Source organism: Xenopus laevis, chromosome 6L, assembly GCF_017654675.1.
Source record: "Xenopus laevis strain J_2021 chromosome 6L, Xenopus_laevis_v10.1, whole genome shotgun sequence".
Classification (NCBI taxonomy): Eukaryota; Metazoa; Chordata; class Amphibia; order Anura; family Pipidae; genus Xenopus; species Xenopus laevis.
Window position 1 is genome coordinate 67,488,009 of NC_054381.1, and position 27,242 is coordinate 67,515,250.

The 27,242-nt window shown below is 38.8% G+C and overlaps 1 protein-coding gene across 1 annotated transcript; it reads right to left on the reverse strand.

The window, feature by feature from the left end:
- On the reverse strand, positions 1-25,687 carry epdr1.L (ependymin related 1 L homeolog). The gene is made up of 3 exons (XM_018267600.2): positions 25,347-25,687; positions 4,880-5,088; positions 1-2,103 (listed from the first exon to the last, which is right to left on the reverse strand). Exons 1-3 carry the CDS (start codon positions 25,607-25,609, stop codon positions 1,913-1,915), a joined length of 663 nt encoding a protein of 220 aa, XP_018123089.1. The 5' UTR covers positions 25,610-25,687; the 3' UTR covers positions 1-1,912.
- Positions 25,688-27,242: the final 1,555 nt, after the last annotated feature.

The following is a 27,242-nucleotide window of genomic DNA, read 5'->3' on the forward strand; positions in this document are numbered from 1 at the left end:
TGAGGTGAAATATTAAGAACTTTATTATGTATGTATATTATGTAGATTCAAGTCATAAATTCAAAGCTATATATTTTCCATTTGATTTTGCAGTTCTTTATTAAATATAAGTTATTTATTAAATATAATAACTCCTACTCCTATAAAGTTTAACACTGCTTTCTCCAGGGCCCCCCAAGGGGGCTCCGGTTTATATGTCACTTGGTACTCACTGGGTGGTGGGCAAAGTACAAAGGGGCCCAGTGCAGGCTCCGGTTTATATGTCAGTTGGTACTCACTGGGTGGTGGGCAAAGTACAAAGGGGCCCAGTGCACATGTTCATGTCCGTAATGCACTATACCCACACCCCATTATGCCTAACACAACCGCCCATAATCTACAAAACCTTTCTCATTCCCAACAAGCCCAACCCCTTTATGACCCACAAATCACATCTTCCCATCTTGGTGGTTCAGCCTCTGACACAAGGCCCCTGACTGTACTATTCTCTTCTGCATGCAATTTGAAAAACTGTTGGGGCAGAATTCTGAAATGTTGATACTGTACATTAATGTATTCATACAGATTTTCCATTTGTTACACTATTTGCTGTGTTTGCAAGCATAAATACACAGCTGAATTGCTACACAATTGATTAATCATATCTTAGAATACATCATTATTAAAATAATCTTTTTAAGGGCAGACAAAGGACAGCATGAACAGAAACTAATGGTGAATGAAAGGTTGGTGGAACTTTCATACACTCACAGGGTAAATCTGACATAAATATGTTATGAAATGAAAGGCATTTAAACAGGTATATTATAGCTTGAGCAGCACCGCCTGTAATGTTTCCTTATTCTTAGCCTGTTGTTCAGTGATTTATTTTACTTCATACAAATTTTCCATTGTGAAGCTGACTGTAATTGGCTGTTTTATTAACTGACTTCAATAAAAGGATGCAAAAGGATGAAATTAGCATATTGTTGGTCTGAAAGGTCTGTGTTTCTGCATTCATTAAAACACAAGAAATATTAGTACTTTAAACCCAAGTGAGAATGTAGTGCTAACATTAAACTACCGTAATTTAGCGTTATTTTGTAAAATGTTAGCCTAAAGAATGAACCTCTGAGTACAAAAAGCTTACTTTGAAATGTTTCTATAACGTTAGCCATCCAAATTATCACATTTATGGCACTTTTGGTCTTTTTTTGACATGAGCACAAATATACAACTTTTTTTTCCATCTGATCTACTGGTAAAATCCTTGTTTTGGAAATAAAGTCCATGACAAAAGTACTTTTATGCTATTTTACAAGTTTTTTTTCCCCAAATTTTTTTCATTCAAGAATAAATAAATGCCAAATAATATTTGTAAATCAGACAATAAGCAATAATTTTTAGGAAAAAGAAAACACCAGCAAATATGCCCCATTGTGTTAAGATGGCCAGTCATATTATCATTTAAAGTATTCTGTGCCCTTTGTTCTGTGATCAGTTACATTACTCTGTGACCAGTTACAATACTCTCAGTACGCTTACAATATTCTTTATTGAGCTACATTACTCAGGTATACTGTTATGGACAGTACCATTACAGATGATGGTAAATACTGAAGATAAAAGTGCTTATACTCCAAAACATTACTTCTGTAAAAAAAATGACTGTTGATCTGTGAAAGCAATGGCTTTGAATATGTAGAACATTATTGTTATCACTAGCATTAATATACTGTAAGCCTTTAATCATTGATAAGGATAAGTATGCTCTTCATTAACAAATTAGCAGAGTAAGATGAGGAAACACTATTTAATTTTAGCCAAAATATATTTTCAAAATAAATTAATTTCCCAAGGCAACCAAATACTCCTTCTGTTTACTTCTTCTAATGTGTACATGCAGTTGGTAACTTGTTCACATTTGTCAAGCTCAGCAGTCGCCACTCATTAACAGAGGTTGAGCGGCTTCACATGTGCTTGGAGGGTTAAACACAGATGGATCACTTATGCCCAGCTTTATGTCAAAAAAACGAGTGGATGTTGTCATGCTGTCATTCTTGGTGTAGGTTTCTTGCACTGGGTAGCAATCTTTAACTGTGTAAACTCCAACCCATGTCTCATCTGTAATATAGGAAAGGGGAGACATTTAATTCTTAGTAGTAAATGTCTCCAGTCTTAGCTTGAAAATATAATACTCATACTGAATATTGAATTGCAAGTATTATCCATCTTCATGGCTCATTTTCAATATTGTGTATAAGTTCAGATATGCAAAATGGAAAATATTATACAAATGTGCCTTAAACAGCTCATGCAATAGTTCTCTGGGACTGTATGCACTATTATAACCTGTGCTGTTAAAGTTACTGATATTAAATCATTTTTGAATAAAGACAGTGATATGTATTTTTATGGATCATTAAGTAGGCAAAGAGAAATGCAACTAAAGATTAGACAAAGCAGAACTAGACATATACGAAGAGAATAATGAACATTTAAGGAGGCATAGACACTGCAAAAACAAACAAACCTCTGTAAATTCATATATAATTGTAAGTTCCCTAATGGAAAGCCTTCTGTTGATATGACATGAAGATTTTCATTTGTCCAGGTCATGGTAAATCTAATATAAGTAATTAAAAAAAAATCTGGACTTGCTGAGTAAATATCGAAGACGTTTCACTACTCATCCGCGCAGCTTCTTCAGTTCAACTGACTGGTGTGGGAAGTTCTCGGCATATAAATTCTTCCACTAATCCAATCACTAATAGCACATTGTAACTCTTCAGAGAGGTGACATCTGAAATTCACTGGTGTTGATTCTGTGTAGTTACTGTGATAGGATTACCAGTGTGTCATGCAACTCCTAGAAACAGGTGTTACTTGTGAGAGTTGCATGAATGGACGTGATGTGTTCTGAAAGTTCACTGTGCAGTGAGGAGTGCACTGATATATACATTGGGGAGACAAAACAACTGCTCACCAAGCGAATGGTTTAGCATAGAAGGGTGAACTCTACAGGGCAAGACTCGGCTGTCTTTCTACACCTAAGAGTCAAGGGAGACTCCTTTTAAGATAGCAATGTCCAACTCTTGGATAAAGAAGATCGCTGGTTTGAACAAGGCGTGAAAGAGGCGATTCATGTCAAGGTGGAAAAACCATCCCTGAACAGAGGCGGGGGTCTTTGACACCGCCTGCCTGCTACATACAATACTGTTCTAACATCTGTACCCCGGTGGTTTCAGAACACTTCACACATCCATTCATGCAACTCTCACAAGTGCATCCATTCATGCAACACTCTCCTGTTTCTAGGAGTTGCAGACACATTGGTAAACCTATCACAGTAACTACACAGAATCAACACCTCTGTGAATTTCAGATGTCACCTCTCTGAAGAGTTACAATGTGCCGTTGTGATTGGATTAGTGGAAGAGTTTATATGCAATCTGTTGATAGCTTCCCTAAACAAAAGTATCACCCCACCCCTGTGAATAGATCACATAAAATTTACTACTGAAGATAATTGGATTACCTCCCATTATTCTTAATTATGCTTATCCTGAGACTGAATAAAATTAATGTAATTCTTGCCTTGTTTCATTCTATTAAACCAAGTATATTATGCTTTGCCTTTTAAAAAACGTACATCCAATACATTAAAAACTGCTTGGCAATCATTTCAGTAGCTTAATCTGCAATAAGAATATTAAGTAAATAGAATTTTAAGTAAATATTTTGAAAACCAACAACATTCATATAATTCAACTCATTAAGAGACCTATCAGGTACCTGCCATATGCATAATGTTTTATCCCTTTTATGGTGAAACAGCATTAAGTTCTTTACATCCCTACACTTATAGAACTGGACAAAGCATCAGTTATTTCACAGATGTTTTTTAGTTTTTACTTCTGTACTTGAACCACAGCAAAATGTCTCCATTTGCAGACTCACAGAAAACAGAAGACAAAGAAATCTTTGCACAATGTCAATTGGATTCCCATATATTGGCTATTCTCACTAACATGTGGATTGCTGTAATACCTGAAGTCTGCCCTAAGGGGTTTATGCTGTTTGTCTTTTAATATATATGTTTCCACTGTATCTACATTTAGCTATGCCATTGGGAAAACGCTTTCGGAAATAAATGGACAGGCTTTGTTGACCTTAACAACAGCCAAATTATAGGTGGTAACTATGGAAGTTTTCCTTACAAAAATATCCCTTTGTAAATACAATTCTCCCTGTTTTTCTAACAAAGTAAATTTAGTGGATTGTATATAATGCAGTAATTGTTCCTTTTAGTTATGTTTTGACTGTGTGCACAAAATTATCTTTTGTGCACACTTTTAAAACTTATTCTGGTGAGTCGGAAGAAGTAAAAAAAAATTATGTGTATTCTCAAAGAATTTATTGTGTGCACTTGCAGATGGATTAGAGGGAATGTTTTTCTGCAGTGTAGTTTAAAGCACATCTATAAACACCCAATAATCAGTATCTGGGTTGTCTAGGTTACTTATGTCTTCCCTCCAGTATGTTTGAACAGATTGGAAGAATTTCCTCTTGTCTTTTGTTGGCCTAAAAATATGTGTTTTTTTGGACATTCCATCTACAATCTTTGCATTGGCTTGAGTTGAAGAGATTGTAGCATGGCAGCTGAGAAAGTATGTAAAAGTGCCATGGACTTCCAACCAATGCAATTCAGCAACCTCTCATGTATCACATGGCTATTTGAAAATGTAAAAGGTGATAACTTTCATAAAAGGCCACTTTTACAGTAAAAACAAAGCCTCTATTCATAAAGCATAGATTCAGCTATTCACAGAATCTCAGTACTGTTTCATATGAAAACAAATTGCTAAGCAAAGCCAGTTTAGGAAGATTAATTACTTACACTTTCTGGCTGGTTTTCTGTCAGACCATTCTTGGACAGGGATTTGATCTCCAGGTCCCCCTATATAGTATTGATCCTCATAGGTGGAATTTTCAGGTATGTCATAAGGATCCCAAGGTTCAGTTAACGTGTTTTTAGAGCAGATTTTTGTAACTTGCTCTATTTGAAACATCACTGCCTCTTGATATAGGAAGATGTATTCAAAAAACCTAGAAAACACAGTTTATAAGCATTAAATACGATGCACTGTGCCATTGGAAAACAATATTACTCCTAAAGGTTTTAAAGCTCAAGGAAGAATAATTAGGTCAAGGTCCATTGCTGCTGGTCAGACCCAAAACATTTCCTTTCAGCAGATTAAAAATTCACTTGTTACATTAAAAATTTGCCTTAAAGGAGAAGGAAAGGCTAAAATTAAGTAAGCTTTATTGGAAAGGTCTATATAAATACACCAGTAAAACCTCAATGTAATGCTGCTCTGAGTCCTCTGTCAAAAGAAACACAGCATTTCTTTCCTTCTATTGTGTACTCATGGGCTTCTGTATCAGACTTCCTGTTTTCAGGAAACCTCCAGGGCATGGCCTTGAGCATGCTCAGTTTGCTCCTCTCCCCTCCCTCCTCCACTCCCTGCTGTAATCTGAGCCCAGAGCTATGAGCCAGCAGTGAGAGACTAAGGCAGGAAGTGATGTCACACAAAGCCAATATGGCAGCCGCTATCCTAAACAAACAGAGAACACTTCTAGAGCTTTTTACTCAAGTATGGTAAAGCATTCTGCAGAATAAATATAGTGTTATAGCTTGCACTATTGTGTCTAATCTATTGGCATAAACTGCTTCAGTAGCTTTCTTTCTCCTTTAAGCAATTCTCCTTTGTAGTGGCAACCCCCTGTCATGATGTCAACCCCCCTTCATCAGCAACAATGTAGCATGCAACAAAAGATCCAAAAAAGTCAGGAATAAGGAGTTATGGTATAAAAGATCCCATACTGTATTACTACGGTATATGCATTTAAAAAAAAACAGCATTGTTGTAAACACCTTTACATTGTTATATTGTGATTTATTTATTTTTTATATTAGTTTCTTATGTATGGAGAGTTACATCCAATTGCATGAAAATGTATAACTAAAATAACCCCCTTTTCAGAAAAGAAATAAAAGCCTGACATATCTTGACAAGAATTGGACATGCTTTGTTGCTCAGTAAGCTCTAGTGTTGTAAAAATGTTTTCAACTACAGAACAAAGGGAATAGAATATTTCTATAGCCAAAGTTCATATGACACGTCAGCATCTGATTTGTAAAAAACTTAAATTCTGTGAGAATAAATTACTTGGCCCTATACCTGTATGTACTGAATGCCATAAACTGTTTCTGATATTCCTCTGAATCGTTTCCATATGAAATAAGCTCATTTAAACTTGAAACTAGAGAGTTCAACTGTTATGCACACATATTTAAGGGCAAGGTATATTTCTTGGGAATTCAATAAGTCATTAAAATACACATTACTGGTTTTATCTCATATGAACAAAAACAATTATCACACTTATTTGGAGCCTAAATGTTTGCAAGCTGCTCCTCCGTTTTTGTTCTCTATCACTCTATTCATGTTTATATTAAATATGCCATGTCTTGTTCATGAGTCGGTTATACAGTATTAACGTATTACCTTATAAACTATTTTTATTAAAACGCTGAAACAAATTGCATCAATAAAAGCTTGTCAAGTATTTACAGCTATGAAAACACAAAGTTATAATATCCAAGCTCAGCTCAGCTTTACATCACCAATAATTGAGAAACAGATGAGATGATGAAATACCTTACTATTTTTCTTTTTTAAAAAGTATTTAGAACAGTTTGGGAAATCAAAGCAATTACCACTTAGCTCTTTGGTCTACTGCAGTTCACATAATGAAAGCAAAGTGATTGGTTCCTATGGACAACTGTATCCATGCAAACTTTTGGAAGTGGACAGATATCCTTGGTGCAGCAGCATGGTAAGGGTATCTATATGCACATTAGATACAGAGATAATACACATGAGGATTGGCCAGGAACCCTGTAGCTCTGTGACTATATAGGTCTGAGAATCAGTAATAAATAATTTGGTTTAAGTGATCATCTAACCAAGAAGGTAGTTTAGTCTGGCAGCTCAGTAATTCAGGTGCAGATTCTGTACTGTTACACTTTTGCAAAATTCAGTTGATACATTTCTCAGTAGCATCTCTGGAGTATTAGCAACTATTGTATTCTAACAATTGTAGAACTCAACAGGACCAAAGATAAGAAACTAAATGTATTGATTTGGTACAGTTTACAGAATTGATGACGTGCTACCAGAGCTGCTTTAGAAAAACAAAAGAAGGCAAAAAAGGAAACTTCAATTTTAGAAAAACGGTCACAAATAGTGGTGGGCGAATTTGCGCCGTTTCGGTTCGCCGAAAAATTTGTGAATTTCGCGAAAAATTTGCAAAACGGCGCCGGCACCCGTTTTTGACGCCGGCGTCCGTTTTTTCGAAAAAAAAATTTTGACGCCGGCGAATTTATTCGCTGGCGGCGAATCGCGCAAATTCGCCGCGAATTCGCGCCTGGCGAATAAATTCGCCCATCACTAGTCACAAATAGAAAATAGAATATAAGTAATTGGAACAAATCTTTATTTCTGGTGGACTATCTGAAACCAACTGAACTGAAAAAAAGTGTTGGAAAGAGAACAGCCCATTTAAAGAGGGAATAAGATGGGTAGTCTTGATTGGGTAAAACATTAAGGGGGTTATTTATCAACGAATGTATCTCAATATCGGCTGCTACAAACTCCAATCTAACCAGCTCGGGTTTGTAACTCTTATTTATTATTACATTTTCCCGAAAATTACCTTTGCCGGGAAAAGCTCAGATTTTCAAGATTTTTTCGTGAATTTTCCCCAAAATCGCAGAATTTTTCACCCGAGGGCTCAAAAAACATTGTGAAATTGCCCGAAACCCCCGACACAACTCGAAATTAATGGGACTGTTCCCATTGAATTTTATTTATTTATTTTTCGCTAGTAATTGTCCAAAAAACTAAAATTTTAAATATTTTTATTTTTTTGCGTATTGTTAGGCTTTTTTTGTTCGTACTTTTTATATTCAGATCTTTTAGTAACTTTAATTGCATTCATGGTTTTAGAGAAATATAGTTTAATCATGGGTGTAGGCTCTCAATGTAGCTAGAATATCAGTCAAAATGCAGGTTATGACTGCTATCTTCTGAATGGAATTAGTTAAAGTAATCTATAAAGGTAACAGGATCAAGAACACAACAACAACTACAAAACAAACAACTACAGGCATTGGATCCATTATCTGGAAACCTGTAATCCAGAAAGCTCCAAATTACGGGAAGGTAACACATCTTTCTTCATCAAATACTTGACATTTTTAAAAAATAATTTCCTTTTTCTCTTTAAAAATGAAACAGTACTTCATCCCAACTATGATATAATTAATCATATTGGATATATTTAGGGGGTTATTTACTAAACTCCCATCAAGCTTTTTGGGGCAAAGCTCGAGGTTGTGTATAAGTCAATGGCAGAGGTCCCTATCTTATTTTGACAGTTTTGTGGTATATGCTGGAATTAGCTTGAAAATCTAACCTTTTGGGCAAAAATTTTGGGAAAATCGTACAATACGGGTATTTGCTTGATTTTATAGAGTTTTTACCCAAATGGATTAAATCAAGCTTTTTTAATAATAAATAAGGTAAAATGGGTTATTAGAGTTAGTCTTGGTTTTTTTTATTTAAAATAATTTGCATTTTAGTAAAATAATTTGCATTTTAGTAATTTTTACCTGCCAGATTGTGAGCCCTTCTGCAAAAGAGTGTTGCTAGCCTTAAGAAGTGTTGTCTTTATGTGCATAAAGGGAGGCACTGTGCTGCAACCCATAAGCAAAAAACAATAGAACAGGCAGAAAGGACAGGGCTCTCTTGTGACAATTTCTCCTTTTGCTCCCCAACTTGCATGTCTGAATGAGGTGCAAAGCACAGCACCAGCAAGCACAAAGGCACAAAGCACCTAGGGCATAGGGTCCAATGTACAATTTAGGGGGACAAATATGAGGACATTAGAAGAGTAAAATAAAAATAATGTTCAGTCTATGGGGCAAATTCACTAAGCGCCGAAAATGCGATAGCGATGGCTTTGCCGCACTTTGCCACACTTCGCCACACTTTGCCAGGAGTAGTTTCGCCAGGGCAGCGCAAAATTCACAAAGATCCCAAGTTGCGCACTGGTTACCGAATGGTTGCGAAGTTGTGCTTACGATAATACAATAAGCAGTCCGAAGTTACGCTAGCAATGCCTAATTAGCATACGGCGTGCAGTTAAAATACAATGGACATGTATGCTGCAGCAACTACATTACTCTACACAAGGCCAGGAAAACTTAATAAAATTAAATAGAGGTCTTATATTACCTACACATGTGCCCACTGTAAAGTTTAGGTGCCAAATGTAAGGGGGAAGGAGGTTACTCCAAAAAAATTTTTTGAACTTTTTCAGCCTACCACCCAGTAAAAAGTAAAAAACGACATAGTTTTCAGCTATTTTTGAAGAAACTCCTCTCTTCTCTATTGCACTTCGCCTGGTCTGAGCTGGCGAAGGCAAGAAGTAACGTTTTACGGCAGCACCCGTTAGTAAATCGGCGAAGTGGCAAAATGACGTCACGCTGGCGAATTTTCTCTAGCATTAGCCACTTCACCCTTTAGTAAATTTGCCCCTATAACTTTAATTTTCAGCCCATAAGTTACTTCTCAGTATTTCTTGAGCAAAATAGGAAATACCAACAATACAGCCTCTATGAATGTATACAGTGCCAGTTATAGATATGTAATAACAATTTACACATACAGGTGACATATAGAAAAATCAAGTTCAACATTTGACATTTGCACAAAAAAAAAACAACTATTCCCAGCATCCACTTAAAAACTATTCAGAAACCTTTCCAACAGGCATATTGGATGTTTTCCAAATGGATCTTTGAGCCATGTAGCATGGAAAGATATAGTCACATATTGATTTTGTCTGAGGTTTATACTTAATAGCAGGGCTTCTTTTCTGTACAGATTTACCACAGAATGATTTATCTTGGTATAACAACCACATCAACTTCTGGAGAGTGTCCTTTGACTGAACCAAGCATTTTCCTATTGTTGCTGGACATATTTTTCTCAGTTGATTTATTTATTTTTGAAACCGTCCGAAAAGCTTTTAAGAAATTAGATATGGAATTCAGACAGTGCAGCCTCTCCCTTTTCTTGGTGGAGATTGCCCGCACATCCTGTCTATTCTTACTCCCAGGATTCTTTGATATCTCTTTATTACTTTTTTTTCCCTGATTTTCTTCTGCCAAAATGAGACATTGACAATCTCAAAAATAAAGAAAGCAATTGTTACCAGAGCATCCTGCATATAGGCAATAGGTCATAATTATTCCATTGTTACAAATAATGAATTAAACATTCAGGATAATGTTTAGCTGTTCTTCTAGTGATGATTGGTATACAAATATGTCTTGCTTCCCTTGACTGCCATTACAGAGGCTAATTACTGATTATATAAGAGTGGCCTAATTCACTATTTGCTACAATTTACTATATTAAAGCTGTCATAGACAAAGATCATTCACAAAGGCATGTAAGAAAATGAACACGTGCAGTCCATTTGATAATGATATGGATGGAAATTTTATACTGGCAAAATTATGTAAAATATTATAGTGGCACAGGTACAATGACAATCAATATAACCATTTTAAAAGGAGACATGTAAATGGATTCGATTGGTTGTGGATCCTTAGGGCAAGGACTAGCTATTGTGACAAGTCAGGAATAGGACAGGTAGAAGCAGGAAGTAGTGGGTTAAGAGACACGATTAGGTGGAACAGAAGCCAGGAGCCAGAGCAAGGGGAGGAAGAACTAGGGACAAGCCACAGTGTTCAAGCTTCTAGGCCAATGCTCATACAAGGAAGAGAGGACAAGGGAAGGTTTAAATAGGGCTCAGACAGCTCTAATTGGCTGACCAATAACGCTGCTGAATTGTGACGGATGGGTGAAAACCAGAGAAAAAAATCTGAGATGTGCGAATTTACCAGATTTCATTAGATGGGGCGTTTGGTTGGCCTATTTCCAATTGCTGCATCTGAAGAGTAGTTAGGCTCAATTGGTGTAAATGTTTAAATTGGTTTTGGCAACTACTTTATACTCTCAGTACATCTTCTGGTATTTGGAGTGATGCACCTTGTTTATTGATTCCCTGCACAATGGTGTTTAATGACATTTAAGAATATTACACATGTTATTTAATACCTTCCTTATAATTTGTTTTTTTGGAACACTAATATAGAACATTTATAATATATCATAACTTTCCTTTTATTGGATACCTGCAGACTGGTGTGGAGCCCTGTATATTCACAAAGAATTCACAGTGGAGGAAAACTATTATGACTATGAGGACAAGCAAAATTAAAGTCAATTCATTTGGTCAGATAATATATAATAATTATTGGTTGATATGTGTTACTGCACCATGGCAAACATAGTGCCTTTTACTACATATGGGGTATCCTAATACTTGTTGATATTAATAAAGTTGATATTCTTAACTTTACCATATGCCAATGTTTTAAGCTCTTGCAATTATTCAAAACTTTAACTACAGCATTTGGGGGCAGTGCTTTGGCTAAAATTGGTGCAGAAGTGCCTTCAGTATGGTTATGTCCAGCACTGCTGCCTTCCCCCTGTCTCCTTTTCTGAATTGAGCATATAGATGCGGGCCACTTTGGGAACCCAGGGTCAGACTGGCCCATCGGAATACCGGGGAAAAACATGGTGGGTCCCAGTCCTAGTGGGCCCACACCCTTGGCCTGTCAGTTGTGGCTATTTTTTCCTGTTTGCACTTTCTCAAATAAAGTTAAAGATTGGAGTGTTCACAGAGATTCGAGACCAATTTTATTGCACTATTCAAAACATTTTTTAAGAAGCAGTCTCTAAACACCACAAAACACTGGAAGATATTGATTGATGGCAAGAATCAGGCCCGGATTTATGGAGAGACCACCAAGGCCCAGGCCTAGGTTGGGCAGGATTTTAGGGGGTGGCATACTGACCAACCACACCCACATCGGTTCAGAAACACTGGGCTGCGCAGGAAATAGTTTTTTACATTTCTTGTGTGCCAATTCCAATTGCTCTGATTTTGGTGATTTGAACAAATAAAAGAGAGGGGAAATGACAGCGGGTCTAGGGGCGTCTGCTATGTAAATCCGGCCCTGGAGAGAATGGAAGGGAGTTGGAGCATGGCACCTAGTGGAGGAGATAGGGGTCAAAGGGAGCAGCTGCATAACAAACAAACACAAGATAAGTAGCAACAGCGTGAAAAGAAGATGAATTAGTGGCACAAGAAAAGTGGGATACGGAGGTTAGTAGAATAAGGACTGAATGCAGAAAATAGAATGCACTAATGCAAAATGGTTATGAAGCTACACTTGCAGGGAAAAATTGGTAACATTTAAAAATTGAAAAGAGAATGTGAGTGAGCCTAAAGCACAAAATACAGTACCAGTGGGATGAAGGAAAAGAAGAAGAAGACTATTACATTATATTAGAACTAATCTGTACAGCAATGAAACTGTTGACTGGAGGAAGCCCATACAACTGACCTTACCACTTTCTAGAGCACAGATTTCAAGCTTTTAATTGACTTTTCCATTTTATTTATTTCTACCGGGAGAAAGAGGCCAAATGTATTGCCCCAGATAAGCAGGAGAATCCAAGGAGTCTGTTAATAATACAGGACTGGCAGGGTTAGTGTCTCATGAAGAATTAGCACAGCATAAATGGGAGAGCAAGAACTAATAGATTCATACACTGTAGTCTGGGTTCTAAACTGCATGGCAATAGAGAGGTGCAGCCTGTTTTGGGTACAATGACTGACCATCTGTTTGTGCTACCATTTGCAGTCTATGTGTTTCTATTGCATTGCCCTGTACTATTACAAAGCCTGTACTATCAAGTGGAGCACAACGCAACAACACACACATATCAACTATATAGCATTAGGCCTGAATCTGTGCTTGTGGAAGCTGAAACACTGTTTGCTTTAAAACCTCTGTATAAACTATTTATGGGACAGTATAATGGCAGGCCCAATCTGTGGGTTCTGACAAATGCCAGAGGGGCTGCTATAAGGTGCTATAGAAAGTCACTATTTAGTGGACTGGTAGGGCCTCTGTTTGGGCTGATTGGGCCTCTGTGTACCTTAAATGGCAGGGCCTATTTTATTTCTCAGTCTGGACCTGTATAATGGTATGTACTGTATTTGCCTCTAGTGGGTAGTAAAGTCAACAACCATCTCAACCATAGGCATACTCAGCAAAAAGAAAAAATTTCAGTAGCTTGCTAATGACTGGATGGCCCTTCAGATCAGGTTCCCTGGTAGGCCCTTGGTATCCCAGTCCGACGCTGCCTGGAGCTACCTACAGTTTCATACCAGGGTTCTTACAGCAATCTACATTGGGTGCAAGTGAGCTGGTGACATGGCAATTTCTGAAATTTGGGGGTTGTGGAAGCACTCTTAAGGCTAAATCAAGGTATGTTTAAGTATAAGGGAAGTGCTACTTACAATGCACTTCCCTGATCCCTTGTCTCATAAGCAATTCAGGGGTTTACCTTGACATGGTATGGTGGCTTTTCAACTTTATGATCATAACTTTGTAACTAAAAACCCCTGTTTTGTAAACACATGCACTTGCATATACACTGAATTGCTTATGAGACAGGGGATCAGGGAAGTGCATTGTAAGTAGCACTTCCCTTATACTTAAACATACCTTGATTTAGCCTTAAGAGTGCTTCCACAACCCCCAAATTTCGTACATGGCAATTTCTGTCTACAACTGCCCACCACACTTGTATCTAATAGATGCTGGGATATACAACAAGGTAAACCATATGCACCCAGCTACTCAGAATTCACGTTTTCATTGCAGTATTCAGCTTATCTCTTCTCTTTCATGCAGCAAGCCAAACTACACTACACTCGACAGCCAAATTCCTATGAAATGCCTTCCCAGAAAGAGGCTTCTTACGCAAGATGTCCTGCTCCAGACATGGGCCAGGGACAACAAAGTTAACATATCTATCTACTTTTTAGCACAGCACTCTTAAGCTTAATTATCAGACTCAAAGAAAAAAGAGAAAATTACTGCAGCATTTCATCAAAGGGGACTCTCTGCTCTCCTCGGTACTTGACCCACTGCATAAGCACGGAATAGATGTGCCCAGACCTTTTGTATCCCCACAAGATAGCCAACCTGGGACTGTTTCATGTCATGTTCAGAAAGATGAGTGTAGTTTTTTTTTTTAACAATTCTTTTATTGAGCACACAAAAGCATACAAAAGCATTGTCATATATACATTTTTGGAACAGGTGTACAGTATGCTAAAGGATGCTTATACATGGTCTGTAGTTAGTTACTTCAAACAAAAATAAACTGTGCAAAATAAAGTAACATAAATTATAACAAAAAGCATGGTGTCATTCTTCCCCCCATATTCCCCCCAGGTCCTGAAATGGGTCCAAGTGCCAGACACATAGAGAGGAAACCAACCCGCGCCAATACTCTGAAGTATCCCACAATAGTACCTATTATAGCCTTATCAAGGTGGCTCTAGCTCAGGATCGTCATCCATCCAAAGATCCCAGACTTTATTGAATTTCTCCGGGCACCCCCTTTTTATATATGTCAATTTGTATAGTGGAATGGCATTCTCAACATATTGTTCCCACAATTGCGAGGTAGGCCCTCTATCTGATTTCCAGTGCATAGCAATTAACTTTTTAGCATACATACAAAGAATTGACATGAGAGTGCGATGTGCCTTACCAAGGGGCAAATCCTCGTCTGATTTAGTATCAATACAATGGGGTCCATTGGTAGTGAGATATCTGTTCTTGTGCTAATTATCTGTAGTACCTTTCCCCAATAATCATGTATAAGCGGACATTCCCACACCATGTGTATAAAGCCTGCCGGATCATGTTTGCATCTCGGGCATTCTGGTACTAGGTCAGGTTTAAATTTAGTAAGCCTCTGCGGGGTAATATATATCCTGTGCAAGTAATTCAATTGAGTCATCTTGTCCCTACTACTGATGACCCCATCAAATGCTGTGTCAAGTACATTCTCCCAGATTTCGTCAGTAATCTGCGGAACATCCCTTTGCCATTTTGCACGTAGCTGGTGAAGAGGGGTGCTACCTGCCTGGATGAGTTGAGCATAAAATTGGGACAAAGGCTTTTTAAATACTGGAGAGTGAATACCCAATTCCAGTTTTGTAGGTGTCGTATCTATGGGCCGTCTCCCAAACTGGCCTTCCATTGCATGCCTTAACTGAAAGTAACGAAAAAACATATAATTGGGAAGCGAGAACTGTTGTTTAAGTGACTGAAATGGTAATAGGTTGCTATCTTCCACAATATCGGCCATGCACTTGATATTAAATTTAGTCCACACTTGCGGGTCCGGTATACTGCGGAGATGTCTTAATTGTGGGTTACCCCACAGAGGGGTATAAGTCGAGCAGCCCGGTTGCGTTTGTGGGAAGAATTGAGAAGCAGTTTTCCAGGCCCTAACCGTTGCTCTCATTAATGGAGAGCATGTTTTCGTATATTTTGTTCCCCGGTATAATAGGTTTTTTTAGCTCCTCCACCGAACCTAATATCTGGGCTTCTAGGAGGGTTGCCGCATTTGTTAGATTAGGGGTTGCCCAATGACGGGCCACCGCAATCTGCGTTGCAAGATAATAAAGATATAGATTCGGTGCCGCCAAAGATGAGTATAGTTTATGGGCTAACACAGTTTCAGGATATGATGGGGATTCATTGTTTAATTTTGTACTTGGTTCTACTTATTTGGAGAACTTGCATCAGGGTACCTTGGAGATTAGGCATCAAGTTTAGGGGCAAATTCATTAAGCACTGAAAATGCGCTAGCGACGCCTTCGCCGCACTTCGCCAGGCTGCTGCTAATTCACTAAAATCTGAAGTTGCGCTCAGGGAGTCGAAAGGTAGCGAAGTTGGGCTAGCGTTACTTCGTCAAGCAAAGCGAAGTTACACTAGCGATGCCTAATTTACATACGTCGCCAAGTTAAAGTATAATGTACGTATATGTAGCAGCAAATACATTACACTACACAAGCCTGAGAAAGTTTCATAAAATAAAATAGAGTTGTTATTTTGCCCCATACTTGTGCCCACTGTATAGTTTAGGTGCCATATGTTAGGAAATGTAGGGGGGAAGGAGCCTATCACCCTTAAAAAAGTAAAAGACGCCAGCGTTTTTTGGGACTTAGAAAAAATTTCAACTTTTTTTGAAGCAAGCCCTATCTACTCTATTGCACTTTGCCTGGTCTGAGGTGGCGAAGGCAAGTCTGGTGCAAGAGGTAACGTTCAGTAAAATGCACAAGTTAGTGAATTAGCGTAGTTACGTCCCTTCGCCATACTGCAACTTCGCCTGGCGTAAGGGTGCGAAGTAGCTCTAGAGTAGGTCCACTTCACTAGCAAATTTACGCCAGCACCGTTAGTAAATCGGTGAAGTAACAAAATGACGTCACGGTGATGAATTTGCACTACTGTTAGCCATTTCGCGCTATAGTGAATTTGCCCCTGAGTCTCTTAACCAGCCAAATATATGTTATTTGCTCACTTACATGTTGGAGAGCTATGTATACTTGTCTCTCTGTATAGTTCTGTGCAAGGAGTTGGAGGAGTCCCCACTACTATGAGCTGACAGGAAGGAAGCCCTGCACAGGACGTGCTGGGAGAGAGAAGCAGAAGAGTGAAAGGTGCAATTGTGATTGGGATAGCATCTGTGTCTCCTTGGGAAATAAAGTTACAGTTATTTTACAACTCCCAGCATTGTGTTCTGTGTGCTGAAATTTAGTGTGGGTTCCAGTAATTTAAGTAATTACTGCCTAACATTGATACACTGTGTTCGTAGGGATTAAGAAAAAAAGTCTATATCAATAGATTCTATTAATTGTGTGTATTCTATTGTCTGCCTCTCTGTCAGTGACATTTTAGTCACATTTCCTCAGGCAACAATTTATCAGTTTCTGGTTTTTAGATCTTCTGGTGCATTGCTATAGTGGTTTGCAGTTGTACTCTCATTTGCACCTTTCTTGACCTGTTCCAGGCACTATATGGCGAAAGCATCTGAAATGTCCCTGTCTGTTCTATGGTGGTATTCATTACAGATTTTTCACACTGTCCTTAATAATAATTATAATGTACTTTATAAAAAAGGGCCTTTGTTCCAAGTTATTATTCTCCAAGAGGATAATATACCCCTACTGTAACCATATACTGTATTAAAACAAGGCCACAGTCTAACTGTATTATAAAAGTCATTGAACTGCATGATTATCTTTTACAATCTACATCACAAGGTGGCCATACATGTGCAAATCTGCTTGTTTAGAGAGGTCGCTAAACAAATGGATCTTACCCCGATATTCCCACCCTGAATGGACAATATTGGGGATATTAGTAATTATATATTAGTAAGCATTATCCTTTTACATCTTTTTCCTTGAACCAACATGTTGTGATGGTCCGTGTGTTCCCTCAGAGATCCTACAGAGATCCCACAGAGATCACACTGCAGCTCTAACAGTAACAGGAAGAAATGTGGGAGGAAAAGACAGAACTGTGTCCATTAATTGGTTGATGTTACCTGTATGTGTATGTGTGTCTATGGTTTCAGTGGCGTAACTACCGGGGGAGCAGGGGGTGCGATTGGGCCAGGGCCCGCACCCTCTCACAATCCCAGGGCGCAGCAATTAGTACAAAAATGGTAATTTTCTATTTAGGATTAACACATACAGTAGAACCCCCATTTTACGTTTTTCAGGGGACCAGAAAAGAATGATGTCAAATCCAGAAAAATGTAAAGTCAGGAAAATTTACTATGCATAATATATAGGTGGGACCACAAAACAACAATGTAAAATGAGGGATAACTTAAAATCAGAGGATGTAAAATGGGGGTTCTACTGTAATACAAAAAAAGGTATATTTTATGAAACTGGTTTATTTAGATGAAGCAGGGTTTTACATATAGTTTGTTTTATGCAATATCTTTTTATAGAGACCAACATTGTTTGGGGTATAGTTAAACTCTGAATTTATTTCATTGAAAAAAAGCACAACCAAACTCCCATGCCCGATTTGAGCTTATTTATGAATCAAAAAAGCTCAAGTTAATTGGATCGGGAAAAATACCAATAAAATCAAGCAAAAACTTAAATCCTCTTTGTGACTTTTTCCCCCGAATCGCTTTATTTTTTTTTCAGATTTTTGCCTGAAAAGCCCAAAATTTTTCGAATTATCGGGCTAAACCCAGTGTAAACCACAATATCTTCAAATTGAGATAGGTGCCTCTCCCATTGCTTATACAGGCAGGTCTGGGATGGCATATTTTCGGATTCAGCCTTTTTGCAGCATTGGGATATAATAAATCTTGAAAAATGTAGGGTTTTTTTTCACAAAAAAATCTACTTTTGCCCCAAAAAGCCCCACCAGATAAATTTGAGGTTTAGAAAGTAACCCCCTTTTTATTGTAAAAGTTTGCAGTTGCTGTTGGACATATATTTTCTATTGTTTGTTCAAAGCAAGAGTCAATTAAGTTAGGTATTCCTAGACAATGTATTAGAACATTCAAAATAACTGATGTCAACTCCAAGATGCAGAGTGGCAGAATGCTGAGAGGGGAATAATTAAAGGACCAGTAACATCAACATTTTTTTTTCAAAAATGTGTTAGTATACATTGAAAAAAATACACCAAGACAAATTAAACGTTAAAATCGCAAAGTCTTTATCAAGACATAACTTACCGAAACTCCGCTTGCGCTCCTCTTCAGAAAGCGATCGGGCAATCCATTGTGCGGCGCTCGATTTCTCCTCCCTGCCTTCCTTGTAGGAGATATAGGAGAAATCGAGCTCTGCACGATGGATCGTCGCCCTGTCATCTTTTGTGAAGAGGAGCAGAAGAAGAGTTTCGATAAGTTATTTTCTAATAAAGGCTTTGCGATTTTAAAATTTAATTTGTCTAGTTGTTTTTTATACTAATGAATTTTTTAAAAAAATGAAAATTTTTCTTGATGTTACTGGTCCTTTAAGAGAAAAAATTATTTCAGAATATGTAAACATTTGAATGGATTATATTTATATATTGTTTTCAAGAATTGAAGCCTATTTAAAATGTTTATTTTCACAATACTTCCGGTTTCATTTAAAAATTTCTTTTTATGCCTGGGACTATAATACAAGCCACTGGGGCCATTTCAGATCATTGCTATGCCCTATTAATATCAATGGCCCTTCTAAATTCTTATATAATGTGTTTGCAAAAATACTTGTAGAGACCCTGAGAATTTAACTATCCCTTTATGCAGGCAATCACATTAAGTTTGGACATCTAGAGTGACCCTTGATAAACCGTGAGTAGTTATTTCCCTTTGCAGGATCAGAGTAATTTCATAACAGAAACTGCCTAGCAGTTGGCAGTGTGTTACGGTATAAAAGGGAAAGCACACATGCTTGGGACTCTTTTCCTGGGATCCCACTTGGCAAGGAGGTGGGTAATGCTCCAATTATTGGTGAAGTCTGTCGACTGATGGAGATCTCAAGTGTTTGGTATTTTATTCAGTATCCTGAGTGTGAAAAGCGCAAGATAATATTACGTCTTGCTTGGAGTTCCTAGCAGTTGTCCCTAGTCTAACGGGTGCCCTAAGTACATTGGCAGCAGCACACATGCTTATATAGTACATCCATGAATGGGCTACATTTGGGGGCTCATCTAGGATCACAAACTGTTAATCGCACCTGGAAAAGAGTGTGACAGATGCTCAGTGCTGGACTAAGTAGGAAAAGGGCAACAGGAACAAAGATTTTGGGGGAGGCCAATCCCAGGCTTTCATAACTTTTACTGTGCCAAAGGAATGGACGGCACTCCACTTGAAGAGGAAAAAAGTCTTTATTGCAAGCTAAAAATAGGGATCAAAGGCCCTACGCGTTTCGGGATACAATCCCTTAATCATATGCCTATGATTAAGGGATTGTATCCCGAAATGCGTAGGGCCTTTGATCCCTATTTTTAGCTTGCAATAAAGACTTTTTTCCTCTTCAAGTGGAGTGCCGTCCATTCCTTTGGCACAGTTTGAGTTAAGCGGTGGGGACACTGCGGACTGAGCACCCCTGAAGAGGAGCAGAAGCTGCTATAGGAGGGGAGGCTGAGAGGTCTCCTAGGAGAGACAGAGGAGCCTTTCATAACTTTTAGCCTGAGCTTTGTACGTGTTTTGAGTTTTGAGCCTCAGCCCAACTGCTGAGTGAACTGGTGCATGAAAACTGGAAACACCTGTGACACTGCCATTGTGGCGTGAGGGTAGCGCCAAGGCCTTTCCCCCCAACCAGGTCTGTGGACTTTAGTTGTGACTAATCAGAGACACAGAATGTTGCTGGCAAGAGCAGCCAAAAGTGCGCCAGAATGGCACAACCATTTTAGAAGGTCAGTGCGAAACTAGACATGGAGCAGTTGTGTGGGATATTCGGAGAGAAATTCAATCACAATGGAGAGCGCATAATAAAACCAATATGTGGTCAGTGTGGATCGGAGGTGTATAAGGCCCTAAACCATTTCAAAGGCGGATGCCAACAATTCTAGCAGTCTTGCTGGATGGGTCCCCTGCAGGAAAAGTGTGTACTCATTCAGTCCAAGCTAGTAATGTATTATGTATTGTGAGATTTCAAGTAGCTTGGATCTTTACCTATGTACTTTTTTTTTAGCACAAAATCACTCAACAGAGCCTTAAGTTCAATTCAGCCTGAGCTGATTTTAGTTCGGCCAGTTCAACAGAAGGCATAAACAAAAGTTGATTGGCATAAAAGTTTCCTCAGTGGCTGACTGACAAAGCCAACAATTCTAGCAGTCTTGCTGGATGGGTCCCCTGCGGAAAAAGTGTGTACTCATTCAGTCCAAGCTAGTAATGTATTATGTATTGTGAGATTTCAGGTAGCTTGGATCTTTACCTCTGTACTTTTTTTTAGCACAAAATCACTCAACAGAGCATTAAGATCAATTCAGCCTGAGCTGATTTTAGTTCGGCCAGTTAAACAGAAGGCATAAACAAAAGTTGATTGGCAAAAAAGTTTCCTCAGTGGCTGACTGACAAAGCAGTGGCACCAGGCCTAGATATGTAGTTTTTCCACCCTCAGCGGGTGGGCTTTAAGCCCCCTCCTCTGTGAGTCACTTGACTCATTTATGGGCAGGTGGCTAACACCACACCCAGAATCCTTCCTTCCCTTTCAGTCCTAAATACTAAAGAAAATCAACAATGCAGTAAGTTGACTGCAATATCCATTATCCCCAGAACTGACCTGCATTTACCTTTTACCATATCACAGTATCTGTATACAAAATGTTCTGTACACCCCACAATTTGCTTTATGTGCTGATATGCTTAGCTCAGGTGCATAACCAGACAACTTAGAAGAAACTTTGCTCATTAGAAGGTTGTTAAGAGCTGTATGATATGTTACAATACAGTATTATAAGGGAGGGGGGATTTGGTTCAGGATTCTGCTAAGTATCTGGCCGAACTGGAAGTTATTGCTGTGAATTCTCAATATGAGGTCCAAAGAGCTGTCAATGCAAGTAAAGCAGGCTTTCTGTATGTCGAGAAAACAAAACAAACCCACGACAGAGATATCAGAAACATTAAGTAAAAGCAAAGTAAAATTTCTTACCAAGTCAAGTATTATTTTCAAAGTCTACAATCAATCAAGTGAATGCAGAGGTTTTACCAAAAGGTGCAAACCATTGGTAAGATGTTTTAGAAACATCTAAAAAAAAAGTCTACCACTTGAACAAAATTTTTGGCCAGATGAAACTAAAATCAAAATGTACCAGAATGAATGGAATAGAAGAGCACGGAGTAGGGAAGAAAAGGATCATGATCCAAAGCATACCACATCATTTGTGACATATGGTGGAAACAGTGGTATCATATTGCCATGTATAGCTACCAATGGACTTGGATCACTAGTGTTTATTGGTGATATGACTGCTGACAGAAGCAGCTCTAGATTATATGTTCAGATTCAAATGCTGCAAATCTGATGGGACGGAGCTTTGCAGTACAGATAGGTAATGACCCAAAACATACTGCAAATGCAAAGAAGTGGAATATCCTTCAGTGGTCATGAATTTGACCTCAACCAAATTAAACAAGCATTCTACTTGCTAACAAAACTGAAGGCAGAAAGACCAACAAACAAGCAGCAACTACAAACAGCTGCAGTGAAGCCCTGACAAACATCACTAGGTAGCTTTTGGTGATACCTATGGATTCCACTCTGGCATTCATTGACTGCAATGATAATGCTCATCAGCGTGTGTGCTGGGCCCACCACAAAAATTTTTTTTAGAGGGGCCATTAGCACAGATATATGGAACACATTTTAGGACATCCTGCGACGAAATACCCTTTCTTCCTGCAATGTCCTATGCCTTCTGAATGGCGCATTGAGTCCTTTTACCATCACTCATCGTCCAAACCTGCAGTCACACCTCCGTCCTTTACCCTCCCTTCTCAGCCGTCTGTCATGCTAACTCCACCCTCAGCCTTCAGCCCTCGGGCCGAGGGCTGAAGGCTGAGGGATGAGGGCGGAGTTAGCATGACTGACGGCTGAGAAGGGAGGGTAGAGGACGGAGGTGTGACTGCAGGTTTGGATGATGAGTGACGGTAAAAGGACCTGATGTGCCATTCAGAAGGCAAAGGACATCGCAGGAAGGCAGGGTATTGTGCCGGAGGATGTCCTAAAATGCGTTCCGTACAGATGTCCCTACCCAGCCTTCCTCCCGCCCATTCCCACCTCCAGCCTGCCTATTTCCCACCTCCCGCTGGCGTCTTCTGCTTGCTGTGCCCTCCCTCCCTTTCTAGTGTGCTGTGCTAATAACAACATTATTGTCCACTACTGGAACCCTGGAACTACCAAAAGAACAAAAATATCTAATACACTTAATAATATGCAGGTGTGGCCTGCCCACAAATCCGGGCCTGACCATAGAACAATTGGACTGGCCACCAATACCCTTTCTTTTCTTTATCCCTTTCCTCTCCTTTCCCTGGGAGGTTAGCTCTCCTTTACTAAAGGTGGCCATACACTATAAGATCCGCTCGTTTGGCAACATCGCTATGCCACTAACGGCAGGGATATATCGGGAGTAATCTGATCGTTCGGCCTAAGGCCGAACGATCGGATTACGACGAGCGCAATGGGAGAAAAATCAAAACCTTGGGAGAAAAATCAAACCTTCCCGATCAATATCATGTCCAGATATCGATCAGAAAGACTCGTCGGAAGCCTCTATACACGGGCTAGCTGTTAAATTGGTCTAAAATACCGATATCGGCAGCATTATCTGCCCGTGTATGGCCACCTTAACTCACTGGCAGAAAAGATCCCTTTCTTGTTTCCTTTTCCTTTTATTACTCCCTTCTAACAACTTTATTAACAATTTAACATTTGACAAAATACTTTTTCACCTCCTTACATGCTAAACCCTTGATTTTTTCCCAAGGAAACTCAGGAATTATCTTTGTATATTGGTAACCTTTATTACTGAAGTTAGTTAACAAATCTTCTGCTTTCTTAAAAAGCAAGTCATATTCAGACCATTATGTAGTAGCAAGTTTTTAGCTGGGTTCTTGTCTAAAGATAAAAGAGTAGTGTGATCGCTGTCTAGACTTTTACACAAATAGCCAATTCCTATGTATTGTCTGGAATGCTTTCTGGATGGTATAACTTAAAATGTTGTTAATACATAAAGTAAAAGGGACATGAAAACTATGGAAGTTTGCTTTTACAAAGATTACTTTGGAGACTATATACTATTGGCCTCTGAAAATCAGGTGGAAAAAGTATATATATCACTAGCCTGACTTGACGGTCTGTACAAAGAGATGGTGGCTCAAGGGATTTTTAAACAATGTTGCCTTTAATTCCTTAACTAAAACTCAATACAAACAGTAATCATAATCATTTAGTTCAGTGCTGTCCAACTGGTGGCCCCTGGCCCGCCCTTGTGTGGCCTGTCACAATGTGGTTGCTTTGATTGCTTACCTTTGTGTTATCTTTAAAAGGTATTAGAACCGAGATTAACTGGTCACTGCATTGTTCATATTCAGGCTATATAAATCCTGCATTGTTCACAATTGTAATCCCATGTATTGTTCACACCTGTAAAGACCTGCTTTGTTCACACCTCAAAATGTAAGTACCCACATTGTTCACATGTTCACAGTAGCATTGACATTGTGTCACTGTACATAGTATAGTAGAGTGGAGTCATGATAGTGCTCCTATAGTGATGGGCAAATGTCACCCATTTTGCTTCACCAAAAATTTGCTGAAATGCATTTAAGTCTATGGAGACAAAAATGTTTTGATACGCAACAAATTGCGCAACAAGTTTTATCACGCGCTAGTCTATGGGCGCCATTATAACTTTGCGATAAATTTAGCTCATCAGTTTTCTACCCTGCTTTGTCTGTGCCTGCTCTATCTTATCTGTGTGTGTCATACTCTGGCTGCCCTATGCTTTTGCCTTACTCTGCATTTGGGAGGTGAACCAGGTGGGGGTGTGTTAGCATTTGAAAATAGCTGTTAGGGGGTCCCCAAAGTGTTTAAACATGTGCTGGGGGTTGCTGTACTATCGACAGGGGAGGAGAAAGTACATGGATTTAAGGTTATGTCTTAATATGAAATTACATTTTTTCACATATGATTTTTGAGTGATATCCCTGCAATGAGCCCCAGCCATTAGTTTTTTTGGTGTGCTGCCACCATTAATATGGGTATAGTCTTAACATTTCTTGTGATAACATGGGTGTGGTTTAAAGGAGGTGTGGTTTTAAAAAGGAGAGTGGTCAACACTGGCTTCCATTATCGGCCCTCTACCATGTAGATCAGAAAAATTCCAGCCCTGCTACACTTTGGATCCATGAACACTGACAACATATATGATATATATATATATATATATATATATATATATATATATATATATATATATATATATATGATAGTATATATATATATATATATATATATATATATATATATATATATATATATATATATACTATACCTTATCTTGATAGTTCAATGTAAGTATTGCCCTCTTCACATAAAATGAAGTAATTGGCAGAAAACAGACACTGTTTTATAATTTATCTGTAATATTGTGACAGCTTCATCTCCCATGCAAAAAAGCAGTGAACACAACACAATATGCAGAATTTTATAAAAATATTGTTTAAACCAGACAACAGTTTGTTTCAGCCTACCTTTTGCAAGGCACCAAACTCTTTTTCTCCTCCAATATTCTAATGCGCTGCAGGAAGGCATCATAAGTGACTGTGGCCCTGGTGTTTTTGCCTGTGTTATGATCATACAATACTGTTCTGCCCTCCCATTGCAATGGTGCTTCACATGGAGCCACAGAGATTGGTGTCACTAAACCCCTTGATTCAGCCAGGCCTAAGATGAATAGAAATATGCAATGAGTCATGAAGCTGTAAAATCCTGCTACATGAATAGCCTCCATCATGTCCTCTATCAGTCAGAGGGCATCTGGTTTGCTGCTGCCCCCTCCTTGCTCTGCTGTGTGCTGAATATCTGCAAATGATCAGGGAGGAGCTCGTAGCAAGAGCCCTGAGTACTCAGATTTGCTGCATGTCTTTTTATCTGCACTGTGTACAGCCTTTTGAAAACACAATACCAAAAGCCAATTATACCCCATCTAAAATATAAAATGTGTTATGTAATAAAACCTGGTTATGAATGTTATACTGGAACATAAAATAAGATCTTTTAGGTATGCCTATGCAGAAGAGCATTTTACAAGTTTCAATCAATTTGTGGTCTATTCACATAAGGTCTCCTTTAAAGCTTTTGTTATAGTGTGTAACATAAGACGGGAGAGCAAACTTAAATAGTGACCTTTTATTTTTTTCTAAGATATCATTTTTGGCTACATTTTATCTAAGCACGTTAGTATTGTATTGTATTGCATTTTATCTAAGCATGTTAGTATTGTATTGCATTTTATCTCAGCATGTTAGTATTGCTAGAGGTGCACCGTAGTGATGTGCCGGTTGAGAAAACCTTGACACGCACCTGACCCTTATCCCGACCCCCGAGAACCCACACCCAACCCAAACCCACCATGAGCTCCTATTTATATACTTGCGCCCACTCCGCCCTGCTGTCACGTCATGAAAGGAGGCGGGGTGTGCTGTTGATTGACTATATAAAAAGGAGTGTGTCCGGCAGAAGTGGTGCACTAGGAAGTAAATTTCAGCCCACCCACGGCCGCAAATTTTGTGTGGGCCGGCCTGCACATCACTGGTGCACCAGGTTTCAACGTCACTACCAATGCCACCATGAAGGTGGCATTGGTAGTATGTTTGATGGATTTTTACCATTGTTTGATGGATTTTTACCAACCTCCAGTGCCATTGTCATGTGGAAATGCACATCAGAGTTCCGTTAGCTGTTGAGGGGCCTCCTCCCCCAATGACACTGTTCCTCCATTCTTTTCTGTTGTGTAAAGCATACATTGCACAAGGTTCTCCTGAGCTGTCTCCCAACCGTTCCCAACTAACTGAATGCTCCAATCCCTAACTGGCGCACAATCACCCAGGATACTACCCCAAATTACTAACTCCTTGTTGGGGGCAAAGACTGCCCTTACTGACTAGCACAGTTACCACTCACCTGTGAGATGGACCTGGTACTGAACTCCAGACTTGCCTAGTGCTAGTAGGGTGCAGCCTCCCACCTAGTTTGGCTCTGCAATCTGTCTTCTAAATTCCTAAAGGGAAATTCCCCTACAGGCCATCCTTAAGTGTTGGTACCACCTGCTGGCTGAACTGAATATTGTCTAACTATTTATATTACAAATAAAAATCATATTTCACCTCCTTAAAAACAGAAACTTTTTTCCAACATTAACCAGCTGTAAGTTGCTTTATTCATACAAATAGTAAGCAAAGCAAATGCACCTACTCAGACTCTACCCTTAAGCATCTTTCAGTTCACCTTAAGGTTTGAGGGTTTGTACAAAATCTAGCACCCACCTTTACCCATGTTATTGTACTAAAACATATTCAATGGTTGCCAACTTCCATTGGAAGTGAAGGAAAAGTCCCTTCTAAGTGGGTTATTACAGCTACACCTAA

Coding starts and splice junctions, on each gene's coding strand:
- epdr1.L (XM_018267600.2), bottom strand. CDS start 25,609: ATGATGGAGGCTATTCATGTAGCAGGATTTTACAGCTTCATGACTCAT. Junction 5,089..25,346: donor AGTTTGGTGCCTTGCAAAAG/GTAGGCTGAAAC, acceptor TGTGTTTTCTAG/GTTTTTTGAATACATCTTCC. Junction 2,104..4,879: donor CAGAAAACCAGCCAGAAAGT/GTAAGTAATTAA, acceptor CCTATATTACAG/ATGAGACATGGGTTGGAGTT.